The sequence below is a fragment of the Clavelina lepadiformis genome, chromosome 5, assembly GCF_947623445.1.
Source record: "Clavelina lepadiformis chromosome 5, kaClaLepa1.1, whole genome shotgun sequence".
Taxonomy (NCBI): Eukaryota; Metazoa; Chordata; class Ascidiacea; order Aplousobranchia; family Clavelinidae; genus Clavelina; species Clavelina lepadiformis.
Window position 1 is genome coordinate 1,323,127 of NC_135244.1, and position 22,002 is coordinate 1,345,128.

Sequence of the window (22,002 nt, forward strand, 5' to 3'; positions counted from 1 at the left end):
ACCATCCAGCTGCACTTATTGTTGATTGTTACCAAGTTACTGTATTTATGCCATCAGCTTTTAATTACCTTGCTGCATCAGTGTCCAACTTTATTTGTAACAATTATTATTGTTTTCGTTTGTTTTATTGTTACGTGCATATTGGGTTTAGTGGCCGTGCTAACCATTGATAGTCTTTATCATGTGTTTATGTCATTCTTGCACGTTTTAAGCCTTTGGGCTTTGCTACTTTTTCCCGTCATTGTGTGATTTTTCTACCTAATAATGGTTAGCATTATATTTTTCGTTCCCTGAGTGACGATGGCCAAACATATATGATGCGAATGACCAATTTACATATTTTGAAAAAGTCTGCTTGGCCTACCCATTACTTGAGCTTTCTTTAAAAATATTATAAACATTTCTATTGATGAAGCACCAACTCAAGAAAATCAATATTCTTTTATTATGACGTGACCATGAACATTGTACTCACTATCAAAACAACAACAACAAAGCTAAAAACAAATTGACAAAAAATCGTACCAATAAATTTAAAAAACTTCAATTCAATTTTGGAAACATGGCTTAGTTATGACATCACAATGATCCTTCTTTTCACCTTGGTTTAGTTTTTGTTTAATTTAAGCGGTTGTGTCGCAACTTTCAAAAAACTGAAATGAAATTGTCGTGAGCGAAGTAAGATGCCAAGACACACATCATTTAGCGCAGGGATGCCCAACCTGCGGCCCGTTAGTCATTTTCACTCCAAAAGTATGCACTTTATGTACCCATTTTTCTTGAAATTTAATAGGTTCGTGCGGCCCAGTGAATTATTTCAAGTGACAATGCGGCCCACTTTAATAAAAGGTTGGACATCCCTGATTTAGCGCTTCTTGGAGTTTGTCTCGTTCATCCGGATTCACTTCTGTGAGAGAAGTCTGATGCCAAAATGAACATTCTCATCCCTCACGACTCTCAACAACCCGATGACGTCATCGGTGTTCGATGGTTGCAGAAGGTTAACACCGATATCTATCTCTCCAATCTAGAGTTGAAATATTTGTGATGACGTCAACTATAACTTGGTCTATCTCGGTTCAACTCAGTGCTAATGACGTCGATGCACAGATTCTATCTTATTATAACATACTATGTGCGTGGTTTATATACAAAAGTACGGAAAATATTTTTCATTTGTGGTACCGACCAAAGTTGTAGATTCAGATGATTCGTTATGTTTGTTTCTAATAATATTTCAAGTTAATCACAGCGTCGTTAATTACATCACGTGTCAACTATAACTTGGTATGATACTATTTCATTAATAAGCAATTTAAAATAGGCCTATTTAATCCCGCATCGTTTAGCTCATTATTACTTCATTTTAGATGTCAAAATAGGTATTATTATGACATATAGACAAAACGGAAATAAGTAACTCATGTAAACAACATCTTACTTGTCCTGGTTTCATCTTTTTTATGACCGATGCGATCTCGTGAAATGAATTCGCATCCAGGGAACAGCCGGCCAGACTTAGTACATCCAATTGCTTTGTGACGTGTTTCATGACGAAGCAGAACCCAGGGACCAGGTTTGAATTTATCGGCTGCGGTAATTGGATTGTTGTTGGAAAATGCTCTGCTGCTTTGGTTGCGATGGACGAATCTTTTCCTTCTCCAACGCAGGCGTACAAGTCGAGTAGTCTGGGTGCGTGGTCTTCAGCTACAATATATAAACATAACACAATGATCAACCAGCTGCTGTTGTATGAAATAAATTTTAGAGTTTTAACAATTTAATAAAATATTTACAACTGCAGATGAATATTTAGAACAAAACTCAAGTAAGCTTCAAATAAAAACAAAATTTAAACAAAACTAGTTAAAAAAAAACTGGAATAACGGCTAAAAGCTAAAAGCAGCCACTGGGCTAGAGGCTAACAAATTAAAATGACAAATACCTAGAGATGGCTAATTTCAGAAGCTGTCATGATTGGCTCATAATAAAGGTTGCTCATAGTAAGCTTATGGGCTAGTATTAAATTCATAAGGAAAATTGGTATGCAGTAGATTTATCTAATTTCAGAATTAAAGATAAGCATTAAATTATCTCAATGTTGACAAGTGACAGGATTAAAAAATGTGTGCCGTTTCAATACTGGGGGCTCGATTACACAAAATGAATAAATCATTTACACTGGAAGACATAAATGTCTTTGCAGAGATAAAAATAAAACCGCTCAAACATATCTTTTGAGTTGCCACTCAGGAAAAAGCAACAAAATATTGGCTTGAGGGGCAACCACGGTTAATTATTCTTACTTATTATTATTCAACTAATTCTTACAAACCATCCAATACACGTTAGTACCAACAGAAAGAAACGTTTACATACTGAGCTGTAAGTCTACCCATGTACTAAAAACTCAAAATGTTGGCATCACAGTATAAAGCAAACCGTAAACATCCAAAACCACTAAATCTGCCTGGCAAATCTGCTCTCGATGAAAACATTTTGAAAATTTTGTTTTTGTGCTTGTGAGCTTTATACATAGTTTTGTATTTTTCCCAGACGCTCTATAGTTGGGTTCAAACAAAGTCATCAGCGCTGTTCGCTGAGCGAACCACAAATCAAATGTAGAACAGCAGAAAACTCTTGAAATTTCATCACTAACGCCCGCGCCTAGTCCATTGAAGTTCTGCTAACCAGAATTCTCTGGGGACGGCTTAATCACCAGCGAACCAGTGAGGAGTGCTCCTTCTCAACTATGTACAGATGGGGAGTGGCAAATTCTGTAGGTTGTGAGTGTAGTGCGAGGTTGTCAACCGTAGACCATGTTATATCCAATTGCTCTATCTACCTCGTATCCCACGGAATACATGGCCTGCAAGTTTTGGATAAGAGCACGACGCAGTAGCTGCTCAACTCATGTCCCAACATCTAACCTGGGAGGCTGAATAACATCCGGCTCAAACAACGATGAGGATTTGAGTGCAAGCATCTAAATTAAGGAAAAGGTTCCTTACGGCACTTTGTCATCAAAATGTTCTACGTTAGAGTCAAAATCAACCTTTAAAAACCTCAGCAAGGAAAAAGAAGAATCCTACACTAGCTTCGTCCTGATAAAAGACACTGTCAGTATTGTGACTAACATGGAACATGAGTCCACAACTTGCTGGAAGAATGGATGTATGTGGGTAATAAGGTGAAGGCTCTGACCCACAATCAATCTGCATCGATCATATCGATGTGGAGTTTGTGTCTTCTTTCAAATATCTAGGCTCCATCATTACCAAATAATGACAATTTAAAGCCAGATATAGACTGGCAAGACAACCTCACAGCAGTTGGTCAACGCATACAGACGTGTTGCTCTTCTATCAACACTGTATGCAACTTGGCCTCTCACTGCCAAACTCAATAAAAGAGCACGACAAGCTCAACACAGGCAGAAACGAAGAGGAAAACTAAAAAAATTAAGACTCTTGTAGCATCAGGAATATATATGAAAGAACAGAAGTTAGTAAAATGCCACATTTTGTGTCAAAAATCTGGGAAAATTCTCAAACAAAAACTCAAGATCTTGAAGTAAAAGAAGGTAAATACCTACCATCATAAAACTTCCAATACTGTCATTTTCCATAGAATTAGTTTTATTGCCTTGATAAAATGATTTAACTTAGTGCTATCAAGTATTGAAGTACCTGTTGTAAGGTTGCTGTTAAAATTGTTGACACCTTCTGAACTGATCGTTAACTGTTGAATAAGATTTGTCTTCAAAATTTCCGTTTTCTCTTCAAGATCTAAAAACAAATAACAAACACTTTTCAAGCTAAACACACATGTTACAAATTATCACACATCAGTAGCCAAACAACTGTTAGTCCGACATAAAATAGACACAATATAAACAAAGTCACAACCATAATAGGGCTGGAAATTTGCCGACTTTGCTTAGAAATAAATAAATAAATGGCAATGGTGGCATGATAATGGCGAAACTATTCAGTTCCAAGCAAGTAGAAATAAAGTATTTGAGCAAAGTAAAAGTATTAAAGCGATGAAGCAGAACATCAACGAAATAAACAACTAAAATACAACAACTAACATCGATTTCATGGTAAAAACAGCTAATATTGCGGAATCTAATCATAGGTGACCAGAAATAAAAAACAATAAAACAAGTCAGAGATAATTGGACACTGCCAGTAATTGAAGTTTTGAGATGCTTGCCATTTAAGATTTCCTTTAAAAAAATTACAAAAATAGCAAATTTTCCAACAAATTAACCAAGAAGTGTCTGTAGCAAGTATCAAAACAAATCTGCAAAATGCTTGTTACACGCATCACTAGATTAAAAGGTTTAACAAAAAGTTCTCATAGAAATGTAATACATTTACAAAGCACATTGTAATATTGCATTATTACCCAACAAGCATTGGCTGGATCTACTATTGCACTGTGTCAAAAATTTTGGATTATATGAAGATAAAAACAAAGAAAAAGTAGAGCACTTCACTATACATAAGTTGGGACATGCATGAAAATATATAAAAAGAACAGTACAATAAAATACAGTAAAAAAACATGTTCATCGCTAAAACAAGTTATACTTAAAATAAAGTATTTAATACGTAGTTTTGTAACCAAAACCTTCTTTACCAGGAATCTTCCCGCTTAACGGCTAGTCAATTAGCTCTGTCTTCTTTATTCACATTTAATGGCATATCTCTTAGGTAAAAACATACGTCCTTCTGCTATATCACCCAAACGTTACTGCCCACCACCGTCGCCCAGCCGAGCACAGTACTACACCGAACAAATTCCATGCGATGAAGGAATCAACGTGGAACGTAAAACACGATACTAATTTAGCCCTTGGGGTAACTACGTGAGACGTCACAAGAGATTTGATAAAAACAGGTATACAAGAACAAGTAAAAGAACATAAACAACTAAAACACAGCAGCATGTGAACATGTACAAAGAGACAATACAACGCGGATAAATCGATGTATAAAACGTGACGGTGACAATGCGAACAACGTGATGATGTGAATAAAAACGAATAAAACGTGACTGATATAAAAACGGTGTATACAAATACTTCTCGTGACATCGCCCCCCCGTTCAGTTCTTTTTCGTCCCCGGAAAAGTTATTCAATATCCGGGTAAAAACGTGTTTGTCTTCGAGCTCGCCGTGGCGGTAGGTTTCTTTCCGTCATGGCCGAAGTGGTCTCGCTGGGAATGGGGCCGTTCTCTTCGAGGGCAGGTTGGCTTGTCTCCATTGTCTCGTTATTGCCCTCTTCTGTGATCCTGAGTTGCCCAACTGCCGAGTCTTCTGGTCCTTGATTACTGGATAATCGCTCAGTCGCGCTCGTGTTGATTGATGTAGCCTCGGGTTCTCCGGCGGCGGTATCCGTTGAATTTAGTGGTATGAACACCAAACCTTCAAAAGGAGAACAGTGGTTAAAGCAATTATCCGGAACATGATCGTACGGGAGTTGATTGTCACGCTTGTCATCACTATGAACCCTTAATTTCATTCTGTTAAAATGGACCGTTTGCTCTTTGCCGGCTTTATCTTTGATAGTATAAGTGGGATGTCGCGCGTTCACTACCGTGAAAGGGCCCTTCTAAGGAAGATGAAATTTGCGATATTCTCCCTGTGGGACCACTGGGTCTTTCAGCCATACTTCTTTCCCCACTTCAATTGGTAGCCCCCTTTGTCGTTGGTCGTAGAGGTCTGCCATCTTCGCTCGTTGTTTCCGTTGAGTTTCCCGCACCGTCTTTTCTGCAATCTTTAACCGCGTTTGTAAATCTTGAATAACCGACGTTTTCAGCACACCACCGGTCGGTGTACCCAATAAATCCGCAGGTAAACGAAGCGTACGACCAGTTAATAAGAAATGCGGCGATACACCTGTGCTGTCGTGGACGCTCGCGTTATAGGCCGCTACGACGGCTGACAAAGCTTGATCCCAACTACGTTGATCCTCCTGTACGTAGTTTCGTAACATGGTGATGATAGTCTTGTTGTTTCTCTCAACTCCCCCGTTTCCTTGTGGATGATAACTTGTGGTCCTTGTTTTCGAACAACCCATCAATCGTAATAGTTCTTTGAAGACCTCGCTCTCAAAATTCCCACCCCGGTCGCTGTGGATAACATCTGGTACACCATGGACTGTGAACCATCGGTGGAACAAGACATCCGCTGTGGTTTTTGCTGTTTGACTGCGCATGGGCCAGGCCCTTACATACTTGGTAAATAAATCGCACGCCACCAAGATGTATTGAAAACCTGATGATGTCATAGGTAGGGGTCCCACGACGTCTATTTCTACTCTCTGCATTGCCCTATCTTCCGTGGACGGAACCAACCTCGCCCTTGGCTCGGCCGGCGGTTTCTTGTTCCTTTGACATACATCGCAGTTTCGGCAATATTTTTCGGTGTCCTGTCTCCAACCAGGCCAATAAAATTTTTCTTCTACTTTGTGGCAAGTTTTCGTCAACCCTAAATGAGCCCCGCCAAGAACGCAATCGTGTAGTGACTGTAAGACAGACAAACGCATAGGTTCCGGAGTTATAAGTCGATAACAGTGTGTTCCCGGTAAACTGCGATTACTATTTGCCCAATAGACGGGGCCGTCAAAAGTGTGTAAACTTCCAAATTGGGCCCATAGATGCTTAGTCATTCTTGACAAGTTTTTAACGTGTTTGTACAGAGGTCTTTTCCCCAACTGTAGCCATCTCAAAGCGGGGGCAATCTCTGCAAAGGCGTTCTGATGCTCTTCGGTCCACTGAAACGTCTTGTTCTTCTCGGTGAGCTTGTGCAACGGTGAGGCAATTTTGGCATAATTGGGAATAAACTTCCTATAATATGATGTCAGACCCACAAACTGTCGAACGTGTTTCACGGTACGAGGTATCGGCCAATTCGCGTCTGCCTCTACTTTCTCGGCGTCACACATCACGCCTTTCTTAGAAATTTCATGCCCTAAAAACTTCACCGACTCCCGAAAAAGAGAGCATTTGGACGGTTTCAGTGTCAAACCGGCTTCTTCCAGTCGGCTTAAAACGTCGCTTAAACGAGACATGTGCTCCCCGAATGTGCGACCATACACTATTACATCGTCTAAATACGCTAAAGCGCCGCGCCACTCCAATCCATTTAGAACGATGTGCATCAATCGTTGAAATGTAGCTGCCGAATTGCTGAGACCCATCGGCATAACGTTCCATTCATATAACCCCATGTGGGTGGTAAAAGCAGTAACCTCGCGGGACCTGTGATTCATGAGTATTTGCCAATACCCTGAACGCAGATCCAGGGTAGAAAAATAAATGTTACTCGACAATTCGTCCAGGCTCTCGTCGACACGTGGGATTGGGAAACTGTTTTTTTTCATCAGGTCATTCACGCGCCTGTAATCAACACAAAACCTCAACTCGCCCGATATTTTTCGTACAAGAACAATGGCGCTGGACCAAGGGGATGTGGATGTGCGAATCAAGCCTTGCTTCTCCATTTCCGTGAGGATTTCTTCCACCTGGCGCTTGTCTCGAGGGGGTATTCGACGATGCGGTTGTCTCACAGGGGCGTTAGTCCCAATGTTGACATGGTGTTCTATCAAGTCGGTTTTACCTAGATCGAACTGACTGGTCGAAAAACACTTCCAATGCTTCGCTAATAAATTGAGTACTTCGCGACGTTCACTCTTAGACAGCTTCGTCCCTAAATCTACGCCTTCTTCAATAGCTTGCAAGTGATCACGCTGGGGTTTAAAACGATGTTCTTCTACCGACGCCACGGAGCATCTTTGGTCGGAGTTCACAATGCATCGGTTATTATTGCAGTTACACGTGGAATTTAATCTCGAAACTAAAGCGCACGTGCCGGGCTGGTAAACATCACCTCCGCCGAATACAGAGACTGGGTGTAGGGTGGCGACCCTGGTTCCGTTGACTAATCTGACTTCGTCATCACTGAAATTAGCCAATCGAATGGGGACCTTTCCGTTATGAACTTGCGTGAGGTAATTACCCGCTAGTACCCCATATTTATCATTCAATCGGAGATTACCTTCGACTAGTGCCGGAAACTCAACGTCGGGCATCTTAAGCATCGGATCCATACAAAATATGCCGAAAGTACACACCTCAGTGGAAGCGGGGACGATCAGGTCTTCTACGATATAAACCTCGTTTCGCTGTAAGGTCACTTTCCCATCGAGCAGGGGTGTTGACGACGATCCGGCTTCTAGAATTTTGTCTTTGTAGCAGATCCGGCATTGGTGATGCTGAACAAAATCTAACCCAATGATGAAATCTTCTGTGAGTCGATAAACGACGTAGATTTCGTACTCTGTGATCAAACCGGCCACTTGCACTGACAGAGTGACAAGGCCTAACACCTGTAGGGCCGTCCCGCTAGCCGTTGTTAACTGTGTATCTAACGTGGGGCCTAGTGTAGTACCCGGATTTTCTGACGAAACTTTATCGAACAAAGTTTTAGACATGAGTGATACACTGGCTCCCGTGTCTACCAGAGCACAAATGGGCATAGAACACAACATCACATTGACATACTTGCATAACCTTTTCCGGTATTGTTGTTGAGCGGGTGTTGCGTTGGCTGGAGCAGTCGGACGGGATCGATTCCAACTTAACTTTGATCTGTTTACATCAAATGCGTTAGTCTGAGGGTTGTGATTCGTAGCTAGGTTTTGACGGTTTGGACGATTTCGCCTAAATGAATCATATTTAGACGGATTTGTATTTGAACGTGGGTCGTTTCGGACCCTACATGTTTTATCGGGAGGGGACTTACGGTTTCGGTATCATTGATTTCTTCCTTCAGACGGACCCGGTGCGCGTGGTTTCCAATGGAGGCGATCCACGTCTCGTTGTAAAGTGTTCATTTGTGTTTTCACTGAAGACACAGTTTCGTCAATACTGGAAATCCGGCCTTGAATATTGTCATTAAACAACTTTATCTCGCCACTTATCTTAGCAAGTTCATTCTTCATCAAGACAGTCGCTTCGTCCTGGCGGCTTTCGTCTCCATGTGAAGGTCGAGCGACAGTGAACACGTCTGAACACGGAGTCTTTTCCGAGACGTCCAGGGCAATGGCTCGGGCGCTGGTAGTGAAGAAGACTCTGCCGATCTCTAGGTCTGCGACTAAGGTTTCCGATATTTTGCGGTTTCTCAAACCCCGGATCAATACCAAGTAGAGTACCTCATTTTTTACAGGTGCTTGATCTGCACTGGCATATGCCATGTCACCCTGCTTCCGCAAAGCGTAGACGAATGATCGTGTAGATTCGTCCGGTTCTTGTACCCTATCCAAAAGGCTGTTTTTCAATCTGCTGATTTCCGCCTTTGATCGCCCTGCTCCTGAGGCCCTTTCCACCAACTCGTCGAATTCTAAGTCGTAGATGGAGGTATCTTTCCCTTGAATTTCCCAGACAAAGTCCTTATCGAAACTTTCAATGAGGAGGTGTTTCTTAAAATCTTGATTTGCCCTAATGCTGGCGCAGTAAGAGTTAAAAACTTTGAGAAAGTCTTGAAAGTCTTCATTGGACTTATATCTCGGTGGAGGTAACGTCACATTAAAAGCCATACTGTTGAACAATACCTTGATACCTTTTTGACTGCGGGATCCTGGCGCGCTCGCCAATTGTAACCAAAACTTTCTTTACCAGGAATCTTCCCGCTTAACGGCTAGTCAGTTAGCTCTGTCTTCTTTATTCACATTTAATGGCATATCTCTTAGGTAAAAACATACGTCCTTCTGCTATATCACCCAAACGTTACTGCCCACCACCGTCGCCCAGCCGAGCACAGTACTACACCGAACAAATTCCATGCGATGAAGGAATCAACGTGGAACGTAAAACACGATACTAATTTAGCCCTTGGGGTAACTACGTGAGACGTCACAAGAGATTTGATAAAAACAGGTGTACAAGAACAAGTAAAAGAACATAAACAACTAAAACACAGCAGCATGTGAACATGTACAAAGAGACAATACAACGCGGATAAATCGATGTATAAAACGTGACGGTGACAATGCGAACAACGTGATGATGTGAATAAAAACGAATAAAACGTGACTGATATAAAAACGGTGTATACAAATACTTCTCGTGACAGTTAAAATTTATCCCACAATGCAACTCGCCAGATACTTCCCTGCAACCATGGCACGATTCAGAACGAAATTGTGATAGATATATGCACATATATATATATATATATGGATATGCGCACACAATAAAGTGTTAGCTACAGATTAATTTTTAGGGTTGCACAATTTGCACTTAAACAAATAATGCCAAGAAAGAATAAAATGAAGTAAAGACATATTATTGACCAATGAGAAAATGAAGATATGAAAGTCAGGTGGGTGGCCAACATAAGTCAAAATACATCAACATACAAAACTAATCATGTTACTCTCTAAACCAATAAACAAACTAGGCTATGTTATTAATTATTCTCATTTAGGGACTATGCAAAAACAACCAAATACCTGTTTTAGAATTAGCTTCCAAATCAAGTAGAAAACCACAAACAAATCTTCTTACAACAGCCCAGTGGTCTTTAAACAACCTTTCCTCCACAAATTTTTCAAACTCATCTTTCATCATGTTGTATACAATGTGGTAAGCAGCAAAATATTCCTGAAAACTTTGATGACTGAAGTAGAGCCTTGTGTTTCCATCAAATACTCTGAAGCAATTGGTGAAATCTTTGCAGGTAAACAACTGAACTATGATGTCATGGACCTTGCTGGGATCTAGTCCAACATCTTTGAGTTGATCGACAGTAATGACGACTGTTCCTTTGCTGGTGGCTCGATACGCCAGTTTTGCAATGCTTCGCAAAAGTTCCTTTGACATCAAAATTTCAACATCCTGCACATTTTTAGAGTATTTCAAGTTGTCTTTAAGACTTTCAAAAAGTCTTGTTAAGGTAAACATTTCCCCAACCTTTGAAGATGGATCAAGTCCGGCTGATATGACAAGTTGAAGAAGAAGTGGATTGCGACAAAGACGGAGCAAATGGCGAGCTTCACTATTAAGTTTCCTCCATAACTCATCAGCATCTCCGCCAGCATATGCCCAAAAAAGTGTTTTCATGTCATGAAATGCCAAGTCATCCAATTGGTAAGTTGTAACAGGTCTCATGTTTTGTGTTAGAAATAAAAGTGAATGTGGCCGTGACGTTATAATTATATCAGATCTTGATAGGTAGTGTCCGCAGCACAAATTACTGAACAGATCTTCCACTTTACATGGAGTGTCGTAGTCCTGTTCCGGAGGCTTTTCATTTAATTTAAACTCTGCTTGGTCAAGGCCGTCAAACACAAATGTACATTTATGGCCATTCTTCTTGACCCAAGCAAAAGCATTGAAGGAGGTCTTCTTATCAAGTTCTGGGTAGCTTTTGTCAAAAAACAACTCCCTCACTGTCAGCTTCTCTGATTTATAATCCATGTTCATAAACTTCTTGTGGAACCAGACACGGTCAGTTTTTTTGTTTCCGCTTCTCACAAGTCTTTTGCTCAGGATTGTTTTTCCAGCACCTGGGATTCCCACAATAGATATCAAACGTGACGTACCAGAATTTCTTAAGATATCTTTGAATTTAGTATTTCCCGCACGATGAAAATCTTTAGAGTCGTTGATTGAAGATGGTTCATATTTTTCTACTTTTTTAGCCAGTTCTCCACCGTAAAAATTTATTTCAGTGATGCTTGGATGGACAATTGGGATGTTGTCTTGGCAAAGTCCGCTGCCTTGGAAATGCAAATCTCCTTCACGTTCCAGATACCTCTCTTGACATTTAAGCACTTCGGCGATGGCTTTTTTCCCTAAAAATATAAAAAACTGTATCACACATGATTTGTCTTCATGACTGACATACAAAAACAGCAAAATGACACACATAATAACAAAACCCTGGGTCAAGTGGGTGAAAGTCCAAATTTGAAATTGATCTTAAGCAAAAAGTAGTTGCAAGAAGTTTAACGGACAGATTTTTATATGACACTTAGTTAGCAAACAGTTATTGCCAGAAATAATGCCGTAACACACAGAATCAGCATATGACATACATGTTGGAAATTATGATGTCACTACAGTATGTGCAAACAATATTCATGACTCAGGTGTTTGTATCAAGCATGAATAGGTGGTTTTATGTGGGTGACAAAAATAGATTAAGCTGATGTGTACTAAGTGGATACCAGCAACAGGAATATCTTATGTAAAGCCTTACCTGCCTTACAGTTGATGTATTAATAAGGGCAATGGTAGATGCTTAGCTACAGCTAACTTTAGCTACAGCTTTATCAGTTTTTATTCTTTATCAGGATCAGTCTTTAGGGTTGGTGCCAGCCTAGTCTTAAGTAGAGGTAGTTCAGATATCCATAATATTTACTGTCCAGATATTTGTGTTTCAGCTAACTGGTTAACGGCATGATAAACAGTAAGAACAGAGCAAACTTTTTGTTGTAATTTCAAAACACAGTTTGTTGATTGTAATGGCATCCAGGTACGACAAGATTTTGTTATTAAAAGTAACGTATCTATACAAAAATTCTAATTACTCTTGATGTTTGTATAGTATTTTGTTAATATATTTATACTGGTAATGGTAGTTGCTCAGCTAAACTTCACTGAGCTCAGTATTTAGAGTTGATGCCAACTCCTAAGCTAGTCCACCACTGTTACCATCCTAGATCTACATCTTAGTCATCAAGCATGTTATTGCTTTTATATCGTTGCTGTTTTACATTGTGTTGCAACAACCACCATTTAAGCCCAAACGAGTTAAAAAGAGAAGTGTTTGTTGGCAAAGTGCTGTTGTAAAGATCAACTTATGCAAAATAAACAATTCTCCACGTTTCCATTAATCGTTACCTTCTGCCACATACTTGCAAATTTAAAAATGAAGCAAACTACTGAAACATACCATCTTCATCGCTTACGACCACTTCATCATGTTGGTGTTGTTGTGTAACATTATATTGGTTTTGTTTGATATTGACATTTCCGTGGATACCTAAATCAAACCAATTTACAAAATAAGGACTCATGTGCCATCAAAGATTTGAAAACGCTTTATGCAGAAAACAAAATTGAAAATGTCTTTATTTCACTTTTTACCTTGTATAAGATTTGAGTCTTGTATCTGGTTGTCACTAACAAGATTGGAGTAATTTGATGATTGCATATTTGTGCTTTGATAATTTGATGGCTTGCTTTCTGCACGATGCCTTGTCTAAAAAGAGTCATAAATTTGCAGATGAAAATTTTAAATATGACATCATAGATGAAAGGGTGCAAAGGTCATGCATGGTCATGTACCATTTGCAACATAAAGCTGTAGCGGCCTGGGATATGAATAATGATGTGAACAATTGTGGATAATAACTACGCTTAATGCTGTAATTTAAAAAAACTTGAATAAATCACACTGAAATATAATGCAGCATTATATTAATGCAGCATTATTAATGCTACCTCAGATTGCGGCCCTGGCTGGAAAAGCTGAGAAGCCACGGCGTCATATCTGTAAGCTTCGTGTGGCAAAAATGCCTGAAACATCAAAGTGAAGTAAAATTGTTACTCTTTAAAAAATTCAAAGCCACAAATCATTAAAAATTTTGTTGAACTTTAGTGAAATAATTTAGTGTTGCTCTTATCCTGGTTGATAACTAACCATTGAAGAAAATCCTTGAAGATGCGGAATCCGTGGAACACAGTTTTGAGGATGTGAAAAGCTTGAAGGCAGTTGATATGATTGAAACTTCAAAGGTTGAAATTGGTTTTGTTTTTCATGTGGATGAGCGCTATAGTTAGGTTCTAGGAAAGAGAAAATAAATCCAGTTACAATGATGAGTTCGGTCAAATCTTATAACATATTAGCAACAAACAATTTGAGTTGTACCTACTGTAGAGTGTAGACCATAACTGGTTTAAGGAAATTTCGCCAAAAAGTTACTACTGTAGCACATGTTACACATTTCATTCAGTTTTATCTTTTTCACCATATATCAAGTTATATCAGTGACATAGTTTTGGTTTACTAAGAACTGGTAGCTTTGAAAGGGTAGGGTGAGTAGAAAAGTGAAACATAGGTGTAAGTCAAAAGTGTAAGTTCATTTGCAATATTTTAACAGCTTTAACACACCAAAATACATTCCTAACTTATCATGAACCATTAGACAGAATTTAGCAATAGGCTGCAACTACTCTGAGGTTACTTGGAAGCAAATTTTACGTTTGTTTAATTTAGCTAACTTGCTGCCCGCTCTATTAAGCAAAATCTGCTTGCAAGAAATCTCCAAAGCTAACCTTGCTCTGATAGCTCTGGCATGTGCCATTGTGGGCCTTAACTAAAGCAATACCACAAAAATCCTCAGGTACCACACGTTGTTTATAAATTACTGCCTATTAAAGAACATTAAATGTCAAAAACATAATCTAAGCTAAAACAACACAAACACATCATACCTTGGGCATGCAGATGGCTGAAAGGCTGAATCCAACTTCCAGGAACATTCTACAAAACAGTTTTGCTAAATAAAAATATTATCAACAACGAATCTTTTAACATAGCTATGATCGCTTATAAGTGAAGTAACTAGTTACAGTCAAAAATAAAAATAAAACCCATTAATACTCTACCTGCTGCGGTGGAGGTTGCATAATTGGTGGATGCAAAGGATTTGTCCTTGGATGCCATTGAGAGGGAGGTTGAGTTCTTGGCTGGTTCAATGGAAAACGACTCGTTGCAGGTTGTTGCTCATGTTGACGCTGAGTATAGTTACTTCCAAGTCTATGCATGCTGGTGGATGCTATATATAAGAAATAGTTACTTGTTTGATGAATTATAATTAAAGTTTTATTTGTTTCTTTCACAGTGTTGCATTTTCTTGTCTAGTAAATAAGTAGAATTTGTCAGCAGAAAAACAAAGTTGACTTAAGCATACTTTAATTTACATCGGGTCGTTATTCTTTTTGATTATTATCGTGTTAGAGACAACATTAGAAAACCAAAATAAAAGTGTAAACCAGAATACAATTAAATTAAAACTTGAAACAGAAAGTTTGAAACATGAGCAGATTAAGAACATAAGCAAAAAACATTACAACCAAAAAAACATCAAAACAAGCAAGAAGTGATGTATAAATTATTGGACAAGGTTAGAATGTTTGCAACTTATGGCAATTTTATGATAAATTACACGAAACCATATCTTATGTGAGAATGAGGGAAAGAAGCATTGATACCTTGCACTTCATGCTCACGTCTTCCAGTTTGTTGAGGATAAATAATAGTTGAATGAGGTTGCCCTAACTCTTGCCAAGGTTGCTCAGGTTGATTCATTCGAAAATAATCTGATGGTTGTTGTTCAAGTTGCCTCAAATGATGATGATGTCGACTCAAATCAAAGATTGAATCTAATGACACAAATTTATATAAAAAAAGATAATATAGAAACATAAAAACAAACTATACATAGATGGATGTTTATATGGATATATGGATGGATGATTATTAAAGTCATATATCGACAAAGGACAAAAAATGTCACCAAAAGTACAATAAAATTGCAGTTTAAAGTTAAATTACTCAAACTCATATCTAATGTACCAACATATTACATAAAGAATGAGAGAAAGAGGCATTAATACCTTGCACTTCATACTCAGGTCTTCTTGTTTGTTGAGGATAAAAAATAGGTGAATGATGTTGCCCTAACTCTTGCCAAGGTTGCTCAGGTTGATTTATTCGTAAATAATCTGATGGTTGTTGTTCAAGTTGCCTCAACTGATGATGCTGACTTGAATCAAAGGCTGAGTCTAACAACGCAAGGTAAAAAAAAACAGAAAAAAATGATATACATATTAGAATGGATTGCTTTGTACATAGATTAGTCCTATCTTTAAAAATTTACAATAAACAAAACTATTCCATGAAAAATTTTCAGCAAATTAACTTTTGTGATTGTTTGTTTATTAACTTAAAATCACTTAAGATCAAAGATATAAAAAATAAGACCAGGCTGTAAATATGTCATCAAGCTAAGTTGAAATACTCGTTGTTGAAATTGAGGTCGGAAGTCATCATTGATTTATGGTTACGATTCTGAATTAAACTGAATATTGTATTTCTCCAGGAAAGCATCTGTTCACAATATCCTTTAGGAAACATCCAACTAATAATTCTATGACATAATCAATGAACCATTGATGCACCAATTATGAGCATCAAAATTAAATTTGTTACGTGCTGCTTTTATCATGCATTTCAATTAAATAGAGGTCTGATTCATAAAAAACAACTGATACAAAACACATAATTCCCAAACAATTGCAAGCATTTGATATGTCACACGTGTATCATACTTTGGGCTGCTTGCTGTTGGCCGGTGATTGGGGGTGGAAAACTCGGAATACGCTGCAAGACAGTTTATAGTAAATATTCATTATAAACTTTCTTGCATGCTGTATATGCCAAGTTAGAGTGTTGTCGGAGAAAAACTGACAATATAAGTTGTAATTTACCCATCCAAGAAGGTTTTAAAACACAAGTAGAATTAAATCATTTTATATAAAAGATTGTATTTGAAGCAACAAGTGCAGAAATCACATTTTACAAGTTAGTTTGACATGTTTCGGGCATAAAAATTGTACTTCCTCAAAGAAATAAAAACAAAAACTCGACAAGTAAATTTTCACTTGTTTTTGAACCTCAACAAACATGAACAAATCTATGCCTATGACTTCACAATGGTCTATACATGCCAGGATGTCTGCGTACACATGAATAGCTATAAACAGTGGAAGTTTATTACGCTTACATCACAAACTATAATTTTATAACAACTTAAGATTAGTTCGTCAATTCCAGCAAATCATATCAACAATTAAGTATACACATGACCAATGTTAGTAATTATAATAAATATAATAATTAATAATAATTTAATCAATGATTTCAAAGATAAAACTAACCAGATGTGGTTGAGGTAGCATCATTGATGGATGGAGTGGAATTCTAGTTGGATGCCATCGACGAGGAGATTGAGTACTTGGCTGATCCGATGAAAAACGACTAATTGAAGGTTGATGCTCTTGTTGATGCTGAGTATGGTTACTTCCTTGGCCATACATGCTGGTGGATGCTATATATAAGAAATATGAGTTAGTTAGTTGGTAGTTACATGTTTGGTAGTTACTTGTTTGATTAATTATAATGAAAGTTTTATTTGTTTCTTTCACAATGTTGCATTTTTCTTTGCTAGTAAAAAAAATAGAATTTGCCAACAGAAGAACAAATTTGACTTTGATTTAATTTACACCGAGTCGTTTTTCTTTTTGATTATCATGTTAGAGACAAGAATAGAAAACCAGAAGAAAAGTTTAAATCGAAATATAATTGTATTCAAACCAGAAACGAACAGATTGAAACATGAGCAGATTAGCAGCATAAGCAAAAAACATTAAAAAAGGAAGAAGTGATGTGTCATCGGACACGGTAGGAATGTTTGGAACTTTTGGCAAAAATGCATGAAATAGAGCATAAACTTGCAACTCATTTTTGCTATGGTATGATGGTATAGTATGTATAGTATGAGTATAAACCTAGTATGATGGTATGGCATAGTATCATAAATATTAAAAAATCATTTATTTACAGGTCTAATATCACTTCTTGAAAAAAATTCTTTCGTCTTATTGCTGTGACATAATAAATGTGGAAAATAGATACAAAGTTTAGAAGCAAAATATTACCCTGCAATCATATAACTAAATTTACAATGTAATATCAAACAAAGCTATTAGGTGCTGCCTGACATGAAATCAAAAACGAGCATTTTCACATCGACAAAAGACAAGAATAATTCCCAGAATAACAATTTTATGATAAATTACACAAAACCATATCTTATGTGAGAATGAGGGAAAAAAGCATTAATACCTTGCGCTTTATACTCAGGCCTTCTAGTTTGTTGAGGATAAAAAATAGGTGAATGATGTTGCCCTAACTCTTGCCGAGGTTGCTCAGATTGATTTATTCGTAAATAATCTGATGGTTGTTGTTCAAGTTGCCTTAACTGATGATGTTGACTTGAATCAAAGGTTGGGTCTAACGACGCAAAGTAAAAAAAAATGATATATATACATATTAGAATGGATTGCTTTGTATATAGATTAGCAATTTCATTAAAAATTTACAATAAACAAAACTATTCCATGAAAAATTTTCAGCAAATTAACTTTTGTGATTGTTTGTTTATTAACTGCAAATCACTTCAAGATAAAAGATACAAGAAATTAGACCAGGCTGTAAATATTTCATTAAGTTAAGTTGAAATACTCGTTGCTGAAATTGAGGTCGGAAGTCATCATTGATTAATGGTTACGATTCTGAATTAAACTGAATATTGTATTTATCCAGGAAAGCATCTGTCCACCATATCCTTTAGAAAACATCCAACTAATAATTCTATGACACAATCAATGAACCATTGATGCATCAATTGTGAGCATCAAAATTACATTTGTTACGTGCTGCTTTTATCATGCACTTCAATTAAATAGAGGTCTGATGCATAAAAAACAACTGATACAAAAGACATAATTCCCAAACAATTGCAAGCATTTGATATGTCACATGTGTATCATACTTTGGGCTGCTTGCTGTTGACCGGTGTATGTGGGTGGAAAACTTGAAATACGCTGCAAGACAGTTTATAGTAAATGTTGATTATAAACTTTCTTGCATGCTCTATGTGCTAAGTTAGAGTGTTGTCAGAGAAAAACTGACAATATAAGTTGTAACTTACCCATCGAAGAAGGTGTTAAAGCACCAGTAAAATTAAATCATTTTTATAGAAAAGATTGTATTTGGAGCAACAAGTGAAGAAATCGAATTTAACAAGTTAATTTGACATGTTTTGGACATAAAAATTGTACTTCCTCAGAAAAAATATAAATAAACAAATGTTAGGGTGCAATAAACCAGTGTCATAATGACTCGAGTCACGTTTTTAAATTACTTGAGTTGAGTCAATGCTTGAAATGACTTGACTTGACTCGAGTCTAGAAAAGTAACTTGATGCAAATCATTCCTTGTTTTTAATTTATTGACCATCTAAATTACGGACATCTTATTTCGTTGCGGACGATCGTTAAAAGGTATAGCCAATGACATCACTTGATTTGACTTGCATTAAATTTTAACTTGACTTGACTTGGTCCAATTAGTAATTTAACTCGACTTGACTTAATTCAACTTCCCAAATGACTTGACTCGAGTTTTAAAAAAATGACTTGATTACAGCACAACAATGAACATAATGTACAACGCAGTCACCACCAGTTCTAGAAGAAGACAAATTTCAAAAACGGAAAAGTTTTATGACGTAAATTAATAGAAAAATACAATGACACACACAAAAACTCGACAAGTAAATTTTGCACTTAATGTTTTTGAAGCTCAACAAAAACAAACAAATCGATGCCTATGCCTACACACTGGTCTATACATGCAAGGGTGCATACGCATGAATAGCTATAAACAGTGGAAGTTTAATAACTCCACTTTGTAAACACTAATATTGTAGGATAATTTAAGATTACTTCATTAACTCCAGCATATTTTACAATCAAGTATACACTTGACCAACATTACTAATCATGGACTTAAAAAATAAAACTAACTTCATATATTTGAGGTTGCATCATTGATGAACTCAGAAGATTTCTATTTGGATGCCATTGAGAGGGAGATTGAGTTCTTGGTTGGTTCAATGGAAAACGACTCGTTGAAGGTTGTTGCTCATGTTGACGCTGAGTATAGTTACTTCCATGTCCATACATGCTGGTGGATGCTATGTATAAGAAATAATGTATATATAATTCATTTAAATACTGCATTTATATGATTTTATCTTTTTGCTAAAGTACGATAAATTTTTTGCAGTACAATTTCAATGAAAGCTAGTAAAAGTAAATCGCATTAAAAGTGTGAAATACTAATTGTACCCATACTCTGAGTGTGTATTTACTTTGCCAACAGAACTTTCTCAAAAGCTCACTTGCGTCAACTATACTCTCTATTCTCTAACATTCTAACCATGACAATAGCAACTTCACAAGCTCTTTTGCCAAGATCACTTTCACACCTCAACTTATGTCTTAAGTGAAGATCTTAAAGTCCGGCAGTCAAGGTTCAGAAATTGCTTTCAAATTAATTTAGCAGCGCTTTGTTTGATAACTAACTTAGATTTAGGTACAATGGTGCATAAATATAAAATGATCAGCTGATCACGTCTTGAAGCCAACTAGCATTACTGATACAAGCAGCAACAACAAAGACAACTAATGTCACAATATAGTGGAATGTGTGTGCCACCTTGCATATCATGGAATTACTAAAGTTTGGTGTCTTGATTTCATCCATTATCACATGGCATGTTGTCATGGACATTTTTGCGAAAAGCAAATTATGTGAACATTGGACCTTTAAGAAACAATCTAATCAACCCATTCAACTTTTAAGTTAACTAGATTCCATTATCAAGCCATTAACAAGGCAGCTATGATTACCACACATCGACAAGAAATACAATTTTCTGATGACTACCATTATTAAAACAAGACAACAGCCTTACAATAATGCAAAGTATGCGTAACTTCAAGCTGAACAATGTATTTCTTTACTATAACTACCTTGATGAACAGGATGATCATGCTGATGGTAAGGATGGTATCGGTGCGTGGAGTGATTCCTGTGGTCTCCATCTGGCCATCGAGGAGGAGATTGAGCACTTCGCTGGTTCGACGGAAGATGACTTGTTGAAGGTTGTTGCTCATCGTTGTTCATGTTGACCTAAATGTTATATTTTCTTGTTTTAATAACTACAAATAGCTTTTAGGAGTTTTATTTCAATAACAATCGGAAATTTTAACACTTTGGATAAGTTCATTGACACTTTATAGATTAGTATTTTATAAGTATTATCAGAAACAACTTTTTGGCAATAAATTTATTGGTGTGTATTTATCCAACACACTAAAAGCAAACTTGTCAACTGTCATAGGCCATACTGAGAGTTTGGCACACGAGCACTCAATACTGCTTTCCATGAGCTTCAGTGCCGCACTTAAAATGCATTATTTTGCATTTAATGACTTGTACAGAACTTCTGTGCACTCAATTTTCAATTGATTTAAATTTTGAATAAGTCAAACTGTGTACATTACTGTGGTATTGCGTATATCCATTGCATGAGAGCATTTTTGTGCAGTGGACTTATCATTTTTAATTGTTTGGCGCATCCAAGATCTTGCTGAAAGAGGCTGCAATACTGGCTGGAGGCTGTACTCTGCAGTTTGGGTCAAAGGGATGAATCGTTCTTCTGAGTCAGGTGGGACCAGAGTTGGAGCAAAAAAACAGGAAATAGTTTACTCACTTGTTTTGTTGGTGCCACTTCCCATAAAGCTTGTCGTCTTATTCACAACAGATGTTCATAATTATATGTTTAACATTTTCTGAAGCAATTTTCATCATTAATCAATCTACATACATACTTCACTATATAAAAGTGAAAGCAAACAACAGTGGTGAACTGTCTCTGTGTGGCTTTGACCAGTTACACGCAAAAATCTATAGATACAGAGATAGGCTAATTCTGTAATTGCAAGATAGGTCTGTACCTAGATTGTAATTTTAATTATTCTTTTAAAAACGATTTTACTTTTAATTATCTGTAGGCCTATATTACAGCTGGGCGCTAACTTAATTGTTAGCCTAACAAAGCAAGGTAAAAGATTTTCTGCTGTCCACAAAAATCTAAAACAGCAGTTAAGGCCATGCGCCACATTCCTATGCGCCAATAAGCATAAGTGTTTGGAGCGTTTGGCTCGGACGTCATATCAACATGGTGAGCATGGCGCACAAAATTGATTTGCTTCGCATAAAGGTAT

General features: G+C 37.3%; 1 protein-coding gene across 5 annotated transcripts; it reads right to left on the minus strand.

Annotated features, from left to right (window-relative positions):
- Window positions 1–422: 422 nt before the first annotated feature.
- Window positions 423–21,612, minus strand: LOC143458976 (uncharacterized). 5 transcript variants are annotated; one of them, XM_076955894.1, is made up of 20 exons: window positions 21,489–21,612; window positions 20,746–20,905; window positions 19,735–19,904; window positions 18,699–18,750; window positions 17,990–18,157; window positions 17,023–17,192; window positions 16,414–16,465; window positions 15,700–15,867; window positions 15,295–15,465; window positions 14,689–14,858; window positions 14,515–14,563; window positions 13,721–13,863; window positions 13,522–13,596; window positions 13,165–13,279; window positions 12,971–13,060; window positions 10,984–11,867; window positions 10,524–10,908; window positions 3,690–3,788; window positions 1,442–1,707; window positions 423–1,027 (listed from the first exon to the last, which is right to left on the minus strand). In XM_076955894.1, exons 2-20 carry the CDS (start codon window positions 20,897–20,899, stop codon window positions 902–904), a joined length of 3,507 nt encoding a protein of 1,168 aa, XP_076812009.1. In that variant the 5' UTR covers window positions 20,900–20,905; window positions 21,489–21,612; the 3' UTR covers window positions 423–901. The 5 variants fall into 5 exon arrangements, with proteins under 5 accessions (XP_076812009.1, XP_076812008.1, XP_076812011.1 ...); XM_076955893.1 differs by having other exon boundaries at window positions 10,524–11,867; XM_076955895.1 differs by lacking the exons at window positions 423–1,027; window positions 1,442–1,707 and having other exon boundaries at window positions 3,748–5,434; window positions 10,524–11,867.
- Between the last annotated feature and the right edge of the window lie 390 nt (window positions 21,613–22,002).